The sequence below is a fragment of the Manduca sexta genome, chromosome 9 (assembly GCF_014839805.1).
Source record: "Manduca sexta isolate Smith_Timp_Sample1 chromosome 9, JHU_Msex_v1.0, whole genome shotgun sequence".
Taxonomy (NCBI): domain Eukaryota; kingdom Metazoa; phylum Arthropoda; class Insecta; order Lepidoptera; family Sphingidae; genus Manduca; species Manduca sexta.
In genome coordinates this window covers 13,333,628-13,355,251 of record NC_051123.1, presented here as the reverse complement: position 1 = coordinate 13,355,251, position 21,624 = coordinate 13,333,628, and the positions used below count along the sequence as shown (strand labels likewise).

General features: G+C 34.2%; 2 protein-coding genes and 1 non-coding gene across 3 annotated transcripts in view; 1 reads left to right on the top strand and 2 right to left on the bottom strand.

Annotated features, from left to right (window-relative positions):
* The window catches only part of LOC119188837 (bicaudal D-related protein homolog), a 74,587-nt gene extending 65,066 nt beyond the window's left edge, over positions 1–9,521 (bottom strand). Inside the window, exon 1 of the mRNA XM_037436877.1 lies at positions 8,783–9,521. Coding sequence (XP_037292774.1) covers positions 8,783–9,214 — 432 coding nt within the window. The 5' untranslated portion in view covers positions 9,215–9,521. The remainder of the gene's footprint in view (positions 1–8,782) is intronic.
* A 1,904-nt stretch (positions 9,522–11,425) lies between these two features.
* On the top strand, positions 11,426–21,542 carry LOC115448443 (coiled-coil domain-containing protein 63). The gene is made up of 10 exons (XM_030175880.2): positions 11,426–11,619; positions 15,184–15,306; positions 15,838–16,032; positions 16,566–16,705; positions 17,134–17,308; positions 17,811–17,990; positions 18,391–18,541; positions 19,157–19,328; positions 20,006–20,144; positions 21,214–21,542. The coding sequence occupies exons 1-10, from the start codon at positions 11,548–11,550 to the stop codon at positions 21,313–21,315; spliced, it is 1,449 nt and encodes a 482-aa protein (XP_030031740.1). The 5' UTR covers positions 11,426–11,547; the 3' UTR covers positions 21,316–21,542.
* On the bottom strand, positions 16,281–16,353 carry Trnav-cac. Its single transcript has one exon. It is a non-coding gene; the product is annotated as a tRNA-Val (tRNA).
* Positions 21,543–21,624: the final 82 nt, after the last annotated feature.

Sequence of the window (21,624 nt, the reverse complement as noted above, 5' to 3'; positions counted from 1 at the left end):
GAAGATATTTGGATGTTTGTTAGAAGAAAACGCATCCGCACGGATTCCATTAAAATTTCGAATACAGAAAGACCATATCTTGAATTAACATAGGCTTTAGTTCCTAGAATATCACAACAACTTTTATATTATGAAAGGTCTCACACGAGCGGAGACAAGCATTTCTCGATAAATAAAAATGCTATAAACTGTTATCCGGACATTTCACAATGACGATAGAAGTTAGCACGTTCACACGGAATCACAAAAAACTATAGGGCTGTCACTTGTCCATCATATTATCTTACCACTAAAGATTTTCCTTCTTTAATTTATTTCTGATGTCAAACGAATTACGTAGATAAAACTAGCTTGCTACTCCACTTTTTACCGGAATAAAACTAATCGAGTCTAAACAAGATACAGGCTTACTCTGGGATAGTTTACCTTTTTAATAATCAAATAATTTTACAATTGAACTTGTAGCTCTAGTAATTTCCTCCTTACTTACAAGTTTATCACGTGACTAATTTCAAGCTACATCTGGCACGATCTAGTTTTCATGGTTTCTATGTTATGGTGGCAACCCTAAACTCAATCCTTTCCCGTCCTTTGTTCGGTTGTGATTCATTTCAACGGTACTGGCTCTGTTCAGTTGTCAACTTCAATAGATACCGTATTGGCCAAATCTATTTGCATTATGGTAACCAAATCACCAATTTCGAGTCCATTTTTTTTTTTGCATTTATTGTGTAGGATCAGCTTTTATGAAGTCTAATGGACAATTACCTAGTCAAAATAATGTTGATAGGTTTTCGTTCCGGAGGTATTGTCAAATACGATACCATACGTCTAAATTCAACCACCATATCACGAAGTAGTTCTTATGTTAATAAAAAAACAACCAAAAATAAAGAATTATTAATAATACCCTTTGTCCCAAACAATATTATGAGGACCCACAGTGCTACATGACGCAGTGTCAGCAATTTCATAGTTTTCCTTGTCTTCATTTATCTGAAAACCAACTAAGGTATAGTTGTACCTCAATATTAGAAACAGACTCATGATAACTGTTTTGCTCTGTACTTATCTAAGTTATCTCTAGTTTGTGAATGACCTTAGACGTTTAGTGTACAGTACTCGACAGTAAATATTATACATCGAGCTACAGCAAGAGAATCTGTGTCAGCGACAAAGCCTTATATGGTAACAAAGACGTCGCTCTATGAATCAAAGCTAGCTGATAACCTCTCTATAAATCCAAATTATGATATTCACTCTCGAGTTTCGCCAATTTGTATTACCAAATTCCATTATATTATTTTAGTACACGTAACCTCTACGTTGCAATATATTTTTCTAGTGTAATTTTATTCAATGCGGGATATTATAATGGCCGCTTGACCTAAATGTGTCTACACCAAGGCCAATTTGCTAAAAATATTTTTAACGCTTCGCGAATAAACTGCAATTATATTACACTAGTCTAAGTTTAATTCGACGTTTTTTTATTGCTTTGACTGACGAGACGAGCTTGTCGTTTGCCTGATGGTAAGCGATACCACCGCCCATAAACAGTAGAAACACCAACCAACATCTTGAATTATAAAGTATTGTTTGGTGTTCCCCTACGCTCGCTATTCTGAGACATAAGGTGTTAAGTCTTATTATGTTCAGTAGTTACATTGGCTACAATGTTCTTCAAACCGGAACAAAACAGTGACTGCACATTGCTGCTTGGTGGTCGAAATAGACACTGCGGTGGTATCTACCCAGGCGGACTCTCACATATGAGTGACCCGCCACCAATTCTCATATTCTCATTCATCAATGATTGCTGAATATCAATATTCTTATTAAATATTAAAGTTAATGCACTTGCATCCCTACCTATCCCTTGGGGTATATACGTGGTGTTTAGTTATATAAATCTTATCAAAATTCACTGATCATACACTAACTCCCGGAGGTTCGCCTTTCTAAAACCTAGCCTTAGTCAGCCTTCTATTAAGTATACGTGGTGTAATTATTCACAAATGATAATTATTATGTGGTCATTGGCAATAATTATTAAAATTAAACGCAATTAATTATCAAATTCTCCGAACAATAGAATAATTTGTCGCCAATTTACATCAAATAATATTTGGCACTCCTTTAATTGTGGGGAGTCACGCATATTTTTCGCTAGACATGCTAGATAGCTAAGGACGTATTTTATGTCATTTTTGCGATATTGTTTGCCTTCTATATTGAAATAATAAAAATTTATACAAGGTATTATAAGTAGAATATTTGCTTTACATTTTATCATCTTAACATTAACAGAAAACAATTTTTGTATACAAATCAGGTACATACTTAAATGATTAGCAAAAACAATGTTACCCAACAAATCACACTAAATATTGAAAGGACGTCAAAAATATGTCATGAATTTCTCTCAAAGTAAAGAGAATTGTAGTTTACTGTTAGCGTAATAATTTTAAAAATCCATAAGCCGATAGTCCCGACGATACCATTACACTCAAATTTCCCCACTTCACATTAAAAGTACTATAGAATATTACTAGCTCATTATTAAATAGTCCCTATTAATAATTATTAATGTTAAAAAAAATCGATTTAAAACTGTCATGCACGTAAAAATTAGAAAAGATCATAATGCATGGTTCCATTGTTAGTTTATACTTCGTGATTATTGATTTTTTTACTGAAACAGGCATAGTATGCATAAATATAAATCCTTGTAATGGATGACTAGTGAACTTAACATTCCTCCAAATCTTGTATCATAGCTCAACGATGCAAAGATAATTTATCATCGCATTTGGGTCGACGCCATACATAACGGCGCGAGACCTAGACACGCCTAGTCTAGATAATACTATTGACCTAAAAATGTAGAACCGAATCACTCCGCGTTAAGTCTTAACAATAAGAACTCTAGCTATATTATAAAGATTTACATTTCTAGACAGTTTTTTACGTTATTAAAATTTAGAAGATGGAAATAAAAATACAAAGACCATGAGAACCTCCTCATTTTTTGAAGTCGGTTGAAAATAGAATCGTATGCACTAATTGTTAATAATACACAGTGAAGTTTCCTTTCATAAAAGAATACCGATATAACATCAGACTCTTATTAACTTTGATTATTGCAATGAGAAAGTTCAATTAATGTGAAGGTTCGTCATCAGTATTAAAAGAATTTTATAGTTTTGATTATTATTTTAATTATTTCCTTCACACACACACCTTTTATTCCTAAAGAGGTAGGTAAAGACGCAATTTGGCATTCACTTTCCGCCATGTCTATTTCACGTTCCATGATGTGATAGGAGGCGGGTCCTATCGCCATATCGGCCACAAATTCCAGTCTCTGGCTTTTAAAACCGAATATCACTGCCCGACCCGGGGATTGCACCCGAGACCTCAGCACTGTACTCATATAACTTCGCCACCGAAGCAGTAATTTCTTACAAATCAAACATAAATTGACTTATCGCGAATTTAGAAGTGATAACTAAAGAAATAGGCTAGAGAATTCATAATAAAACTATCAAACCTGGTGCAGCATCTACCAGGAACGCATGAAATCGAGAAATATATACCGCACCGTGACAACACAAGAATGTTCCCCACGGCGGAAGTCATAAATGTCTAATCATTGGCCGTACGTGAAACTATTTCGTTATAACATTAGGAGAGCATGAATTGAATTCATAATAAAAAAAATGTTGTGTTTTATCAAAATTGACACTATGTTTAGGTAGGCTTGATTATTAGCTGCTATTTTATTTAATAATTGAGTCTGGTTTTTATAGAATCGTCTAAAATCTAGATACACATATATGTGAAACTCATCATTAACTAGTATTTTTAACCGACTTCAAAAAAAGGAGGAGGTTATCAATTCGACGTGAATTGTTTGTTACTTCAGAACTCGCTCATTTTTATTTATGTATAGGATATTAGCACATGAGAGTAAGAGGTTCTTTTGTTTGTTCAAGCGTCACATATAAAAGCAAAACACGGGCAGATCTTCGTTCTTAGTATTTTTGTCACTTTAACGCCTAATGATTACCACGCGTTAGTTTGGATTGTTTTGACAGTGACGTTATTTCTATCTTATCTCAGAGTAGAGCCGCGGGCAAAACCTATAATCTACACTCAAGAGGCGGGTGTTAGGGTGAGAACTAATTGATAAAAGAAGAAACATTGCATAAATCTTATATAATAAGCATCGAGAAGTTTAAAATTTTTAATCCCAACATAGATCAAATGGAATTGGACGTTACTCCTTTCACTATTAAGAGCAAATTCCAATAAATTCACTTTGCCGTAATCGTATAACAATTATTTGTAGACATCGAACTCATATTCTATCTTTTCATAAGAAACTAATCGTAATATAGATGATGGGAAATATAAAATACAAATACCAACCCTCTCCTTATTAACTGATAATTGCAAACAAGTATTGTAACACAATTGAAGAATGTCGCCCGTACAAGGAACAAGTTTGTTAATGGTCAACTTTGCTGTATCAAAAAAAAACAATTACGTATATTGTTTTGTGTTAAAAGTTGTTCTTGTGTGCTAGTAACAACATTTTTATTTATATCTCTAAATGACATTTTAATCCTTTTAAAAAACGAGACGAAACTAGCTAGCAATAAGAATTTCGAATTAAATAAAGCGAATGTACGTAACGATTTTTACAAGTTTGAAAGAAAAAAAAAAGATATTATAGATCCAACTACTTCAGTTACCAACATAAACAGATTCCAAATAAATTTATTATTATCTCACAGCTGATTTTCCAATCATAAGTTTCTTAAAAAGTTACAACATTATATGTACATATAAAATACATAAATACCTATTGTAAAAATGGCAGTTTCATGAATAAAAAGGTATTTTTTTTTACTTCTCTATTCGGTTAGGTTATAATAACGCACAATTTCTTCCGAGGATTGAAAAATCAGCGATAAATCAGCAAAAATGCTTTTAAGTATATTAAAAAAATACGTGACGTCTATATATGTGTAGTAAGTACATACCCATGTACATATATAGCGTGACTATCATAACTAAACATTATCTTTATTGTTTATCTCGCGGCTAGTTCAAAACGAAAAGTATAAAGGTGGTTAAAAATGTGTTATCAAAATCATTCAAGTTTCGTATGTATCACAATATAAAAAGGTGTGTTATTTTTTTTTATTATTTTAAATGTTCTCTATTCACATAATTGCAAATAGAGTATGTTTAGAAGATTTTCTTTCCGAGCACTCGAATTGTCCTCACACTTCATCTGGTGCCTTATGTCTATGATAGTGTAATCTCGTTATAAAGTAGTGTGACGCTATTTTCGTGAAATTTACATGAAATGGGTATCCTGTATGCTGCCAAGTAACATGTGTACACCGAAAGATGCTATATCAAGCTTAATTCCTTCTTCAATGCAGTATTCTTCAAATATCTTACTTTGCTAACTCTTTCAACTTATATAAATTGCGATGTATATTTTATCCCACGAATAACTTTATTAAACTAGACTTGAAAATATACACAAATTATAGCAAAATACTTATTAATATGTCTCGTGGCCATTTAAATGTGGTAAAGAATAAATAGATTAATAGAACCAGTTATGAGAAACAGTTCCAATACGAAGTTTAGTAGGGTGTTAAGAATTTCCTCCGTTTCATGTCACCTTGAGATTCCTCTCTTGCATGATAGGAGCAATCGATGTGTGATAAGATAACTTGCAAGATAATATTGTTAAACGTTATAGAACTCAACTGTTTCAATAATGTAGTTAATTGTATCTTGCAAGGTAAATAAACTAATTTGTTTGTGGACCGCATGCATGGCCTACGCGATTAATTCATTCCGAATTAAATAACCACGTTTTTTCGGGGTAAATCGTTTACTTCTTAGCATCCAATCATAACAAATGCTATGCATTTATAACATCAATAATAATGACATAAGATTTATCCTTTCAATTATCATTCAAGTAAGAAAAAAAATCCAATCTGCATATTGAAGATATCGTGCAATACATTATGCGTTTGTTTTTGGACAGCATTAACTTGGCCCGGTTCATGTATTAGAACCTTATTAGTTTCTCCATGGGTTTGTATGAGAATACATTGTACTAAAGAATATTTGTTCTTTGCACGCATGACAGAATCAGATGACTAATGTTTATCGCGTGAAATGCACACAATTAAATTGACACGTCCTACATTTTCTTGTGTATGTAACGGGCCTATCTATCATTTAACCATAATATTTTTAAACTGTTAACTTGTACTGGAAAATTTGCTTGCCAATGACGTATCCCGGTTAATAGTACTTTTCTGGGATAAAAAATGAAATCTGCGCGTGAATCCGAATCATGGTCTTCCTTGAGGGGAGCGAGTGACCCATCAAATATCGGAACCTCGCCTTCCTTCGCCACCTATATGTAAACATACGTCATGTTGCTAGTTGTATCGTAATTAACTAATCTTTGTAAAATAAAATAAGAGATTTTTAACTCAAAAAACACGGTCTACCCGTAAGTCTATTACATCCAATTCGTAAAACCAGCTTATATTTATTATGATTACCTAAGCAGTAAGATATTAGTCTAAATAAACAGCATAATCTGTTTGAGTATATAGGTTTATATTATTTATCTATATCTGTATACATGAAGTACTTTGCACTCACTTTAAGTACATTGCTGGCACAGGGGAGTGCGAGAGGTGACATAATTAAAGTTCATATAGTGCAAAAAAAACAATATGAAATATATTCAATTTGAAAGTCGAATTTCTTCTTAACGACCACTAATAGTATTAAATAAGTCAACAGTTAATGCATAATTAAATTAACAATACGATAAATCAACTTTTTTGCTATTGTATTAATTTATTTGGCGTTACTATAATTAAAAGTGGCAACATTGAGATCGTTTTCATTGCCAACTTTCAAAAACTGACGAAAACTATTGTCTATTGGTTAACCGTGAATCGATCGGGTTTTCCTCGCCTAGTTTATAAGAAATAGCATTACTTAGGTTGTTATTTTTATTAGAGGTGTTAATTTTGGAGTTAATTATAGTGTAGCTAAATTTACGTCACGTTTAACGACATTGTGGTCAATTGACAACATTGACGTATATTCTATAGACACGAACATCTACATAAACTATTTGTTGAACATCTGAACTAAAATAGCAACCAAAATGTCATTGTTATAACCTATTTATTCACTTGAACAACAAATAATTTTACTTATTTGATTAATATTTTTTATTCAAATCCACTTAGACTCGCGTTTTTATATTATGAGCGCCACTCCGTACACAACCACAAGCATAATTATTGACACCATATTAAAATCAGTTTGAATGGATGACAGTTCAATTTAGTTGAACGTTCGGAACGCCAAATCTAGTACGTATACATCAATGATTGACAGCAATACAACGTTTTGTACCTAAATAACGATAACAACAAGATTTTAAATATACATATACTTATAACATAAAAGTATTACGAGTAAGACAGGATCTAATTAATTTAGCCGACTGTGCAAAGGAAGGAGAACGTACTGGTCTAGCGGTATAACCTGTAACGCAAACATTATGTTGAACTAATTTAACATTTCCACTTAGAACCTATATCCGTATAAAATTAATCACGTTAAGCGATATAAAACGTTACCGGATTCATAATAGCATGAGAAATCGATTGAATGAATTTTATGTTCAACTTACTGGTAATCAATATCCAGTTGAAGCCTAGTCCTACGTAATCTATTCACAATATTCCCGGGAACGTTCAGCACCCCTTACTAAAAAAAATACTAATTCCTTTTTTAAAAAGAGCAAAAAAAATTTGAGCTCGTTTCTCCATCGCCTTTATTTAGGCGCGATCCGGCCCCTTAGTCACTCCTTCAGGATGCAGCGCATCCCTTACACTGAGTAAAGACGACCCTGCTTCTTCCATCTGATCCAACTCTTAACAGGTTTGTTGAACAATACTTTTTGGAGCATATCGTAGCAAAGTTTTGACTTGGTTTTCACCGCTACGTGTCTGATATCAACAACGACCGGGATCTAATCCGACATATCGTGTCATAAACTCACACGAAATGTGTGCATTTATCCCAATAGGTACCATTAGAAACCCCGTTACATTAAGTTGAACTAACGACTAAAATTTTTATTAAGGTTTCATACTATTTATAATGACTAACATGCTAACTAAATTTATCTTTTAAAATGTATTTCGTAAATATACGTGATTCAATGTCGATACTAAAGTGCCTTGCGGTGTAATTATCTACGTTTAACAAATTTATGGTTGTTTTACTTGTTTTTAACAAGCAGTTAAACTTAACTAAAGATTAAAGTTATTGCCTTTTATATTTCGGATTTCGAAAGCAACATTGTTTACCAATGAGATATTAAATTCAACCGTGCCGAAGAAAAAAGTATACAACGGCATAGTTTTAATATTATCTACCTATATCATATTCTAGGAAGAAACACTAATTGTAAGTAAATAACTTCAAAAAAAGAATTTTCTTTGTCTGAAACAGTAATTTATTCATGGAAATATCTTTTATGCATTTGCACAACGCTTTGTCTAAATACCCACTTTAAAAAGAAAAATAAACTTTATTGAGTACAAATGTCAAAATGCTAAAGTATAAAATATAAAAAGTTAATAGTATAACGGTGCGAATAATTCGAGAATTCACCGCCGCGCCGCGCTAAAAATCAACTCACCTCGAGTTTTTTGGAGTACTCCTCGGTCAATTTGTCCTGCTCCTTCTTGAGTTCTTCATTTTTCTCCAAAAGCGCCTTACCCAGCTCCGCAGCCAGCAAAAGGTCAGATTCCTTCTGCTGCAACTGACTCCACACGTCGGGCTCAACGCTCGAATCCATAGCGCTGGTATCTCTCGATGCCGACATTTCTTTCACGTATTCCTCTAATTCCAAATAGAAATTCTCATCAGACAAACTCAAGGCAGATGGGGTCACTCTATTCCCACTACGACTTCTGCTTCTCTTGTGCTTGTTTATAGGAGTTGATGTTTTTATGTCACCTCTACCGACAAACTGCGTTTCGTCCGTTATAAAGTTTGGTGATTTGCGATCCGGCGGTTCTGTTTCAGATTTGCTACTTCTACTAATATTTGCACTAAATTCACCGGCCATTTAACCAGACAGATTGTGTAGTTTAACTTTGCACTATTTTAGTATATTGATTTTTCTTGAAGATTTTATCGAACGCCTGTTGTATTTTCACGTTTTTGGGCAGTTTGATTTTGAAAATGTTTTTTGGCAGGTCGAAATCTTTTTTCAATGCCATTTTATATCACAGTAACATTTCCGGGTCACTGACACAAGTACACAGCACAGCACAACACATAGCACGTCTTGTAAAACTTTTGTTATATCGATACACTCACGGCGCGCAGAGCGGCAGTGACGCCTCAACGACGGTCGGAACACAACAGCGCGCCGCAAAACCTCCCAGCCAGAACAGGCGGCGGCGGCCATAGATTAAATTATGATAAGGTGGGCGGGTAGGTAATAAAACTTCGGACAATAGACGTCACTAAGCTCTTTTAGTAGTTAGCTGCCTAGTTGGATTAATAATAGCATTATGATGTTAGGATCTCACTAACAATTGACTGTATATAGAAACTTAGAACTTTTTCTTTTCTAGCTATTACTTCTTACATGATAAATAACTTAATATTCTTTTTCTCTAGGCTTTAATTATGCAAGTACCTAATATTACTTATATTTAAAAATATTATTATGTTTTTGCAAATATAAATTATATTCACTTTTGGCTCCTCTATTTTTTTTCCCAATTATTTATAATTCAACATTTGGACATGGCTAGATTAAAGGAAGGAAATGTGAATTTAGATAAAAATAGGGATGTATAGACTTTTATCTAAATATTAATACTTTTCTACTTATTTTATTTTTATTTTATTTTATTTACTACGACATTGGCGCTAATATAATATATAATAAATGAAGTGATTTGCGCATTCAAATAAGTAAATGTATGTTGTAAGTGTGCTTTATTCATGAAATTAAAACTTAATTGAATAATCTTGATCCCTATCAAAACAAGATACTAAGTCTTTCATTTATATTAATTAGACAGTCTCATTTCAGTTAATCTTTGTACAAATCAACGTGTGCAAGTGAGCAAGATAAAAACTCAGGTAAGCGGCAAACTAGTCCGTTAGAAAAGGATAGCGATAAACAATCAAGGTGATACAAGGAGAGCGGTCAAACAAAAATGTTGAAACAATTTTTTCTTTTTACATTGACCAACGTGAGGAAATGATCTCATACTTATTGATCTCATAATAAACTGAGCTATTAAATGTATAAAAAATATACGTATGTTTTATTACTTTATAGCCATAATATGATATAAAGCGAAAATTCATAAAGATATTTTACAATACCATTTATCAAACAGTCTCTGTGGTGCGTAATGCAGGCATTACAAAAACTTAGAGTATATTTATTTGACCTAAGTACTAAAAGAAAATTAAATTAATGAACATTTAAAACTTTATGTATCTAATATAAGTAATATATTTTCTTTGTAATAAGTGTGTAGGTAGGTACTTAGATAGTTTTCATATTGTATATGTATAAAATGTACACATCAAGAAATATAAAGCTGAAGCGTTTGTTTGTTTGAACTCGCTAATCCCAAGAACTACTTGACCGATATCATTTTTTCACTAATAGGAAGCTACATTTTCTTCCTGAGTGCATAATTTTATCCCGAGAAAATATTTATATCGGAATAAAATCACGCGAGCCGAGCTGCAGGTAAGTAAGTATACTATAATCATTATAGTATAATGTATAATTAAGGCTATAAAATACCTACACTTTTATGTTGTGGATGGATATAGTAGCTATTACCCGCGACTCCGACCGCATAAAACTTGTATTACGGGATAAAATGTAGCTACTTTTAATTTTTATACATTTATATATAAGTGCTATATTCTCCTTCACTGAGAACATTTTACCTATTGCAATAAAAAATATTTATTTAAGCACTCCTTTCAACATCTACATTAAACCTTTGCTATAAAGTATAAACATTGACGTAAATTTAATTTCAACTAACAAATTATTTTAATAAATCAATATTATCAAAAAAGAAAATTCCAGTGTAATTAAAGCAGATAATAATCACGTAAAAAATATCCAATATTCTAAAAGTAGCATCCAACATTCTGCGGCGTGAAAAACTCCACAACTAATCGATAAGAAAGGGCAGGAAAAGATCTTTCTTTAGCCGATATTTTACAAAGTTAAGTGGAATGTTTACGGCCGCTAAGCAACCTTATTGATCCAATATCCTATCTAAAAACCACAAGTTAGAAGACCACAAGAACTGGAATAAAAGTAACTTGAAATTGGCGCATTGGAATAAAGTAGCTTGGAATTAAGTATTTAAAATAAAAGGAGTAAAAGTGTAGTGTTAAAGAATCAGTATGTCGTCACCAACGGATGATATGGAGATGGAAAAGATCGCTGAAGATGAACTGTCAAAGCTTCAGAGACAGGTATTTTCAAATTAAAAACATACACGTCAATTTTTTTTCCCGTAGGATTAGACGGAGGCGCAAATACTGCACCCGCTATTCGCCATGTATATTTTGCCTCAAGATGTGATAGAGGGCGAGCGGCCAAGCCTATCTCCATATCGGACACAAATTCGTGACAAGTATAGACTGATAGTCATACTCGCTTCAGTTCCTTGGACTGATGCGGGATTGTAAGCGATTTCTCCGCGAAAAAAGGGATTCGAACAAGTCCAACTGGAAATCTTGGAGGAGACTTATAATCAGCAGTGATAGTTACATATAAAGATATATAAGTATATTGAAAATTCTTTATTTAAAACTAGTTCGTAACAATATCACGTAAACATAATGTAACAATCGCCTTACGGATAAAATGTTAACAAACGGCACGTACATAATTGGTAATTGCGAATACATCTGCTATTTAATAACGTGCTCTGTGCTATTTTAATTAATTCTCGTGAAGATGTATTACCGTAGTCAATTAAGCATGCTACTTGAGGTAACTTGACTAATGAGCGAATTAGTTGGTGATTAATTATAAACGAGAGCTTAAGGTCAAAATTAGCATGCTTATTACAGTTACGTTACTTATGTATTCGAAGCAGCAATGCTTTCTTGTCTAATTCCCTATCACGTATCGTTTTAAATTCAATTTGTGTTTTATTGGTCGGGAGTCGTTTACTCAGTGACAAATGTCTTGTATCTGAGAGCCCGTCTGCTTAGCTCATCGCATTGTATCGCTAAACAACAGTAACATTATTTCAAGGGAATTGTCACCAGCCTAATCACTGAGGGTGTGTGAAGTCTACCAATTCGCACTAAGCCAGAGTGGTGGACTAAGGCCTAATCCCTCTCAGTAGTAGAGGAGGCCCGTGCAGCAGTGGGACAGTATATAATACAGGGCTGATATTATTATTATTTATTATAATCACTGAGCATTAAGAAACTGAATATTTTTTTACTAATAAACGGTAATCCGTGTAATTAACCGTTAATATTTTAAGTTAATCTGTGTTTTAAGTACCTATTGACAGTTTTGTCACTGTCTGTCTTATTGGATAATTTGAATAATATACATAACGATAATCTGTTTAATTACTCAGACTGAAGCATAATCCGCTGTCCATACAACATAATAACCAAACAAAATACCATCCCTAATAAATCAAAGTTTTACATTGCTACTTTTTTTTAAAATTATTTGTTAGTCTGGCAAGGGCCGGCTTATACAAACACACCGGACAGGGGCGTAGCTACCGCCGTATCAACCGTATCAGTGATACGGGCCCCCCGAGCTTTGGGTCCCCTCTTGGTCCATACCTACATTAAACTAAGCAGACGCCCAAAAGTTCGTAGTGCCCTGAAGGGCCCCCAAAAAATTTAGATGTAGGCCCCTCTATAGCAAGCTATGCTACTGACACTGAACTTTTGGGTGAGCGGTTTAAGCGCTTGCAACCCATGAAAATTAAGCGACCATACTGAGGGCTACCCACTAACGGGTTGTGAACCTCGACTCAGGACGGTCACCGGGAGAGGATTAGACTTCAACGATTATGGACGTTGTGTCCATAATACTGTTTGAGAACAGGTGTTTCAGTCATACACCTTCAGGCTTGCTCGCTTCTTTTATTATCTGTTTCTACGAACTATCGTTCTCTTTCCTTCTATTTGTGTTGTGGAAAATAAACTCTTTTTGTGATGGTACTTATACGGACCGATTTTATTTAATGACCTCTCATCGGACTCACGATTCGACTCTTCACATTCCCTACAGTCTTATCTGTAAATACCAATTCAAATGTAAAATACTCATTACTCTATGGGAATTAAAAAATGAACAATATAATTACGTTTTAGTGAGTGGTCATATTATTTTATTAAAACGTTAAAGCAATAATAATTAGGTAATAGTAGTTAGTACAAGACGCAAGACATTTCCTGCAAGACTCTACTTTTAAGTACTTAAAATAAGAATATGCATGATTTTGTAACACTTACTGTGTTTTTGGCGACATTAAGTAATCGTTTTGCGGACAAAAAAAACAAAATCTCACGGTTAAACTTAAATGATAGAAACCAATAGCTATTAAAAAGGGATGGAAGTATATTTTGTGACCAAATAATAATGACATTATAGTGAAAGAGATCATCTAAGTGGCTCGTACTGATACATAATTTTCTAGTTAGCTGTAGCATTTACATCCAATGAGATTGGTTAGCATTCCAACTATGAAGAAAAAATCGACTCTCGTTCATCGCCATTACCTTTTATGGTAATCGCAACCCCCGAATCGATAACAACATTATTGATCTTACCAGATAAAACAATGAATCATTTTATGCGCGGGAAAGATCACTTAACGTCAAGTGGCATACATGTGCGTTTGCCGTCACATGCAATATGAAAAAATAAGGCAGTATAACTTAAAACAGAACATCATCTTTAGATATCCTTACTATATTGCCAATATAGCAATTAGGATATTTTTTCTTGTTTACTCCACGTTATGTAAACATTATTTTTAACATAAGGTATGTTCAATGATTACATATACTAACGGGAATGTTATATTTCTGATTTTATCACAGGCTTATATATAATAATTTACTATTTTAAAAAATAATACTAATTATAATATAATTGTAAAATTTAGGTAGATATTTTAACTTTATCTTTTCGGACGACCAACACCACAGCCCCGTGACCATGAAGAATAAACTTCGAGAGAAAATTAATGTATTGTTATTAAAAAAATCATGCAATATATCATACAGGACAGGACTGTCCTAGTGGAGTGATTTCTTTCAATTTGTAACTATGTTATAAACACTATGGTCTTATAATGAAATAAGTAAAAATAAATAAATTAGATTTTGATGGCCTCAAGATCTCTTAACTATGGTAAGACTATTATGGTATCAAGAACATAAATAAATGATATAAACACCTATACAACATCATTTAAATACATATTTATGTGACATTAGTGCGCCTCTTGACCTTTTACTCCGGTATTCCGCTTTATAGTACATATTCATGCAATTTTAATGTGACCTACGGCTGAGAAATAGCTTTTGCATTTGCAACAGTGTGATTAGAATTTGCTAGCTTCGTCATACAATTGAATGATAAGTAACCATCTCACCTTGTGGTACGCGTTACGATCGCCTAGGAAAAGAAGCACTTCTCTACTTTGGATAGAAATTATTTAGTATCCTTTATTGAGATTATTTAATGACTTTAATGAGATCAAATGACTCGACAGATTTATTTAAAATTTCATAATAATTTGGATCATTTTAGTTCAATATTCTACTCAAACTAAGGATTGACGCCACGCTACTACGAAGCAGCTATGTTTAATCTGCAATTTATTAACAAATCAAATCAAAAACGTGATTTTTGTTAACATCTTCAATATTATAGGCAACATTGAAGATAAGCCCCATGATTTGATTGAAGATAGAGGTAGGTCACCTCAACATTCTTAAGAGGTCAAGTTCAATACCTTTCCTGCTATAAAACTATTATGTTATCAGTTCAGGGTGATGGAGATAGACCGTGCGACGGTGATGAGCAGCGTCCAGCCAACCCTCAGGATGCAGAAGAACATCATCGACACCCTCAACGGAGAGCTGGAGAAAATCATGCTCGAGCTGAAGGTAGCTAACAAATTATATAAAACTTCACCCTACAATTCATTATGCTCATTCTGCGTAGATTGGACCACCAACAGCTAAAATTTAAAAAATTTAAAAAAGTTGTATAATTGTAAAATGTAGGTAGATATTGTAACTTTGACTTTACGGATGAACAACACCTCAGTCCCCTCCGTGACCATGAAGGCTGCAAAGTCTTCGAAACGTCGGGAGAAAATAAAATACTAACACCGCGATAGAATCCGAAAATTAGTTTAATTTCAATGTCTAACATTCGCGTAAACATAAGAAATCATTACCCACCCTACAATATATGCGTCATCGTTACTATGGAAAGTTCTATAGTGCTAAAGTTTGGATGATATTTAGCAAATGGATTTGTATTATGGAAGGCCTAACACGCCGACGAATGAGTGGAGAATAACATAACTCTAACATTACATTTACAATGTAGACTGAAAATAAAAAAATAGCTTAACGGTCACAATTTTACATCGCACCTATGTAATACTAACCCATTCCCTTCTTCAACAGTTTACAAAAAGCACGTCGAATCTTCTAGAAAGTGCTAGGACGCGCGAGAAGTTGATAGTCCTTCTGAAGGACCACGAGGCGTACTCCGCTGAGGTGAAAGAGCATCGAGGAATCATCAACGAATTAAATTTTTTACTGACACAAGTTCAAAAAGAAATTAAGAATTTGAAATCTAAAGGATCTGGGACCGAAAAGGTAAGGCATTCCATTTTTTATACACATAAAGAATGGCAAGTGTATTTCATAGTAGGTATGTAATTATGACTAGTGTGCGATACTACATATAAAAATATTTTGTTTGAAGTCCTCTTGGGGTTACAGGTGCTCAAGAAAATTTTGGGTGTAATTTTCTAATTTTGTTTTTGTGAGTAAAAAAATCGATATAATGGTATTAAAGCATCCTGGTTTATAAAAAAGTATATTATAATTAAATAAAAAGAATCTGTTTCCGCCCGGGATCGAACCGGGGACCTTGTGCGTGTGAAGCACACGTGATAACCGCTACACTACGGAAACTTGCTATATTATTAACATAACAGTTGATTATTATTAAAGCAATATATTATTAATATTTAAAAATGATTATATAGTACAAAACGAAAAAAAAAATACCATACACTTGAAACAAAGGAATATCCTACCTATATGGACGGTAACATTTTTTTTGCACACCAAAACTATGGCCAATATAAAAACAATAAAAAAATGTATTTTCAATATAATTTCAGGCATACGCAAACACTCTTACCAACCAGACGGTGATCACCCAGCTTGAAAACCGACTGGATACCGCGATGAAGAAATTCAACACGGTGAACAGCGAAAACTACAGGATGCGGCTCGAGATAGACCGGCTGCTGAGGGACCGGTAAGAGTTAAGGAATTTCTTAAAGCTGAGGATGCATAAATATCTTATGAGTAAAAGTTATTGATACCCAATACATTGCTTTCGAATATGCAGTCTCCGAAAAATTATGGAGGTCTACTGCTATACAAGGAAATAAATTTTGGAAAGGACATTTAGGTCTTCGGAAATCTCACTGACTATAGATCAGGTTTAAAATTAAAAATGATCTCTTTTTCTACTTATATTTGCTGAGAACTTAAGTTTCAACAACTAGATAATTGTGATTGTTATAACAATACGACCCTAATTTCCAGCCAATTCTTCAACGGCATCTTGGAATAGTTTTAAAAGCAACAATTATGTATTTTTCTACCTACATATATGTGCCGATAACTGGAACTTCAACAACTAGATAATCATGATTATTAAAACACGGCGATAATTTCCAGCCAATTCTTCAACGGCATCTGGAAGAACCAGATCAAGCGGCTGATGGACGGCAAGGCTCAGATCCTGGAGCTAGTGGAACAAGCCATCACCACGTACGATCAACGAGAGGAGTGGTGCGCCAAGCTTGAAGCGCTGAAGGAGAAAGCCGCTATCGACTATAGAAAACATTGCTTGGTAAATTGAGATTCAGTATCTAGAAAGTCAATGGACTGAAGATTTGTAAATTGTTATATTGGCAGATACAATTTGTTTGAGATAATAGAAATATAAATTGTCTTCCAAGATCATGTACAAGAAATAAATACCTAAACAGAAAATATTACATATTTCCCGAGTATTTTTATTCTACGCGGACACTTGGGGGGATAACAGCAAGCTTACTGAGATTACTGAGTTTTTTGAATTCAATAGAAATTAATTTAAAAAAGTCTAATATTCTTATCTATTGTAACTTTGACCTTGTGGATGACCAACACCGCAGTACCCACCCCCCATGACCTTCGTGGTCATGCTGCGAAGCCTTCGAATTATTGGGAAAAAACTAAAATATTAACACCGCGATAAAATCCCAAAAATAGTTTCATTTTAATGTGTAACATTCGCGTAAACATAGGAAATCATTATTCATTTAAGAGTTAACTATGTACTTATTCTGGTTTATCATTTACTACTCCAGGAAGTGCGTGAACTCCAACGCCAGTTAGACCACAGCATGAAACTAGAAGAGTTCCTCAGAACCAAAGGCACTGTAAGACTAACAGCCGCTGACGCTAAGGCCGAAGCGAAGAGATTAGAACAGCAGGAGGAAGAGATGAGGGCTTACAACAACTATGCTAACATATTGGATGCTATTAAGGTAAGTTATTCCCATTTTTTTAAAATGTACTTTTCCTTCTCCATAGACTGTGACAGACAAAAGACACAAACATGCGAATAAGTCTATACACAAGGTGATAAGAAGACTTCAAGATTTTTTAAGCGTGGTGAACTGAATTGGGTTTTTTATCAGCCCGGAATCTGGAACTTGTGTCTGATATGACAACAAGCTCACCCCGTATCACATGATAGTGAAAAGTGGGTGCACTGGTGCACCTCCGTCTACCCACTCGGGGATTAAAGGCGTGAATGTATGCTTGTACATGTGTGTGAAATGAATTACTAAAATCGTTGAAATTAATTAGACACAGAATTCATGCTCGTTTGCCATCTCTACTAAAAACAAAGAGTTAGGTATATGAAAACCGTTAAAATTGCAGGAATTTGCCGGAGAAGATGACGTGGACAAATTAATACAGGAGTTCACGCGACGAGAAGAGGAAAACTACGCCCTCTTCAACTACATTAACGAAGTTAACACGGAACTAAAGAACTTGAGCGACAACGTGAAAATGCTGAAGACGAATATTGGTAAGTGTGAGGATAAGTGGCAACGTTGCAAAAGGTATCGCGTCCGCCCTTCGTTATTTGTCTAGTAGTCGTTTTCCTTCCGTTGTAGGATTAACTTATCTTTCTGTTTGTGCAACAATATAATGTTATTTAAGACAGTTCAGATTTTTATTGCTAAAGGACCTAATATTGTTCCCGTTAGAGATGCAAATAGTACCAATATCTCAATAGTAAGTGAATTACAATTTTACATTTAGAAGTTATGAATTCAAAAGACATGATAGGTACTTATTATACAACTGTACGAGTATGAAGCAACAGTCAAAATGCAACAGGTAAAAAAGTAGCACTGCGGCCTATAAACAGTTAAAATATTAGGTACTAACTTTGAATTACAAATCACTGCGAGCCACTGAACAACGCTCGTCATCATGAGAGGTTGGTAGATAATGAGTCTTATCAATGCCAGATTCCATCTGTGAAGGTACCGTTACAATGTCTATTTCTGTTGCTAAGGACTTATGTATATACCACAGTACTCTTTTCCGCAGTCCTTTTTAATTCAATTTCTTGAACGGTGTTGCTACTAAATATAGGCACTAGTAAAAATAAGTTTGTTATCCTTATAAATTCCAGATGAAGAAGCAGCCAAGCACCAGGCGAAGATGTATAAGCAGCAGGACAGTATCGAGTCGCTTCGCAGTACTCTGGAAGAGAAACGCAAGGCCAATGACAAGGCTAGGGGAGTGTACGACAAGAACACTGAAGTGTTGCAGTCACTATTGCATCAGATTCAGACGTTGGCTTTGTAAGTGAATAGTCCTTTTACGGTAAAATTAAGGGGTTATGGGCCGAAAAAAGCGCATTTTCCAGTATTTTTTCTAAGAAAACTTTTTAATTTATTCATCTAAAAATTTGTACACATATTAAAGTATCTTTTAACTGTATTTTAAGACTTAATATTAGTAAAAATATTTATTTGGAAAGGAGCTACAGCTGATCTCCGGGAGCTCCTCTCAAAAAAGACGTTTTGCGGTGACCACTATATCTCTGAACTGGATCCTCTGAAATTAAAAAAACAAACAGAAAAATAATAAAATAATATTTAAATTAGATTTAACATTACTTTAACGAAATTTAATCTATAAAATTAATCGAAAGGAATAAGCAAAATATTTTGTTTGGCAAAATGGCGGTTTCTCAAAAAAAAATAAAACGATTTTTAACCAAAATTTCGGCCTTTAAATGAGAAGTTTTCAAGAGGAGGATAGAGGAGTTAAATTGTTTAAAAAAAATATATATTTATCGGTGAGAAAAAATCTTCGATTAATTACTAGATTCGTCGTTGTTCGTCGAGTCGATTTGCGAAGGGACAGAGATGTCCTATTTTATTCGATGAAACCATAAATTTTAGACTACTCTACCTTTAATAAAAGAGTGGTATATACTATGGAATTACCTGTTGTACGAATTCTTATGTTCTAGATCTTCAGACTGCGATTCCTTACCTCTACTGAAACTGTTGGGCAAACCGTTCGATATAAACGCGACCAACGCGCGCCTGTACATCAAGAGCTTGGAGAAGAGAATCACTGAAATGGTGGACCTTATTAAAATGGACGAGGTATGATATTTGTAAATCATTATTTATTATTTATTTCTCATATAAATACTTTTATTTCATAATATCAAAATCAGAATATTGTATTTGTTATAAACATAAACTGGTAACGACATCTAGTGACTTTTTAAAAAAACTAAAATATTTTGGGTTTTTTCTATTCCTGTAAAAGCAGTAGATATATATTTCAGGTTTAGGATTGGCCATCCACCAAATTTAAAGCTGGTGTTTGGGTGAAAATCCCATAAACATAAATATACTCATAATTCTTGACAGGTGTTTATTCTTATAAAGAACACTAGCTTTTGCCCGCGGCTCCGCTCGCGTTATAAAGTTTCTCAGGCTAAAGTTTACCGTTATAAAAGTAGTAGTTTCCCGGGAGCCTATGTTCTTCCCAGGGTCTCAAACTGTCTCCATACCAAATTTCCTCTTAATACGTTGGGTAGTTTTTGAGTTTAACACGTTCAGGCAGACAGATGCAGCGGGGGACTTTTGTTTTATAATATATTTTTAGAACTTTTAAGAGGAACAATCCCGTCATACATCATTGTTGCATAACTTTAACCGTTTACGCAGCAATGATGTATGACGGGATTGTTTCACTTAAAAGTTCTAAATAATAACAAAGTCCCCGCTGCATCTGTCTGCCTTAACGTGTTAAACTCAAAAACTACCTAACGTATTAAGATGAAATTTGGTATGAGAGTTTGAGACCCTGGGAAGAACATAGGCTCCCGGGAAACTACTATTTTTATAACGGAAAACTTTAGCCTGAAAACTTTATAACGCGGGCGGAGCCGCGAGCAAAAGCTAGTAACCAATAAATTGTCCCCGTTTTGCAACATGTTTCATTACTGCTCCGCTCCTATTGGTCATAGCGTGATGATATATAGCCTATAGCACTCCACGAACAAAGGGCTATCCAACGCAAAAAGAATTTTTCAGTTTGGACCGGTAGTTCCTGAGATTAGCGCGTTCAAACAAACAAACAAACAAACTCTTCAGCTTTATATAATAGTATAGATTTATAATCGGCTGTAGTAATACCCCTGCAATAACATACGATGTGCAGGCGATCCAGCGCCAGTGCGAGAGCAAGGAGCGCACGCCGCCGTCGTCGCGGCGCCGGCGCAGACCCGAGCCGCGCCACCGACCCGTCGCCGCGCAGGCCTGAACACTTACCGACACCGGGGGCGAGGGATGCAGCACCAAAGGCGTTCAAGCTGCTCACACAAAAATAAAGATTACCGGAAAAAGGAGCGTATTTTTTTTTTATTGTAAAAAAATGGATAATTTATTTTCTTTATGTTTTTCTCTCCGGCGCCATATAGTTTTAAACGAGATTTTGCCTTGACCAAAAAGTCTCATATCGTTTAAATAAAACAACACATCTGCAACTTTTTATGTATTTTTATTAAGTACCCTATATTTTATTTTTTTAAATACAATCAAAAAATATAATGGAATAATATTTATATTTTCA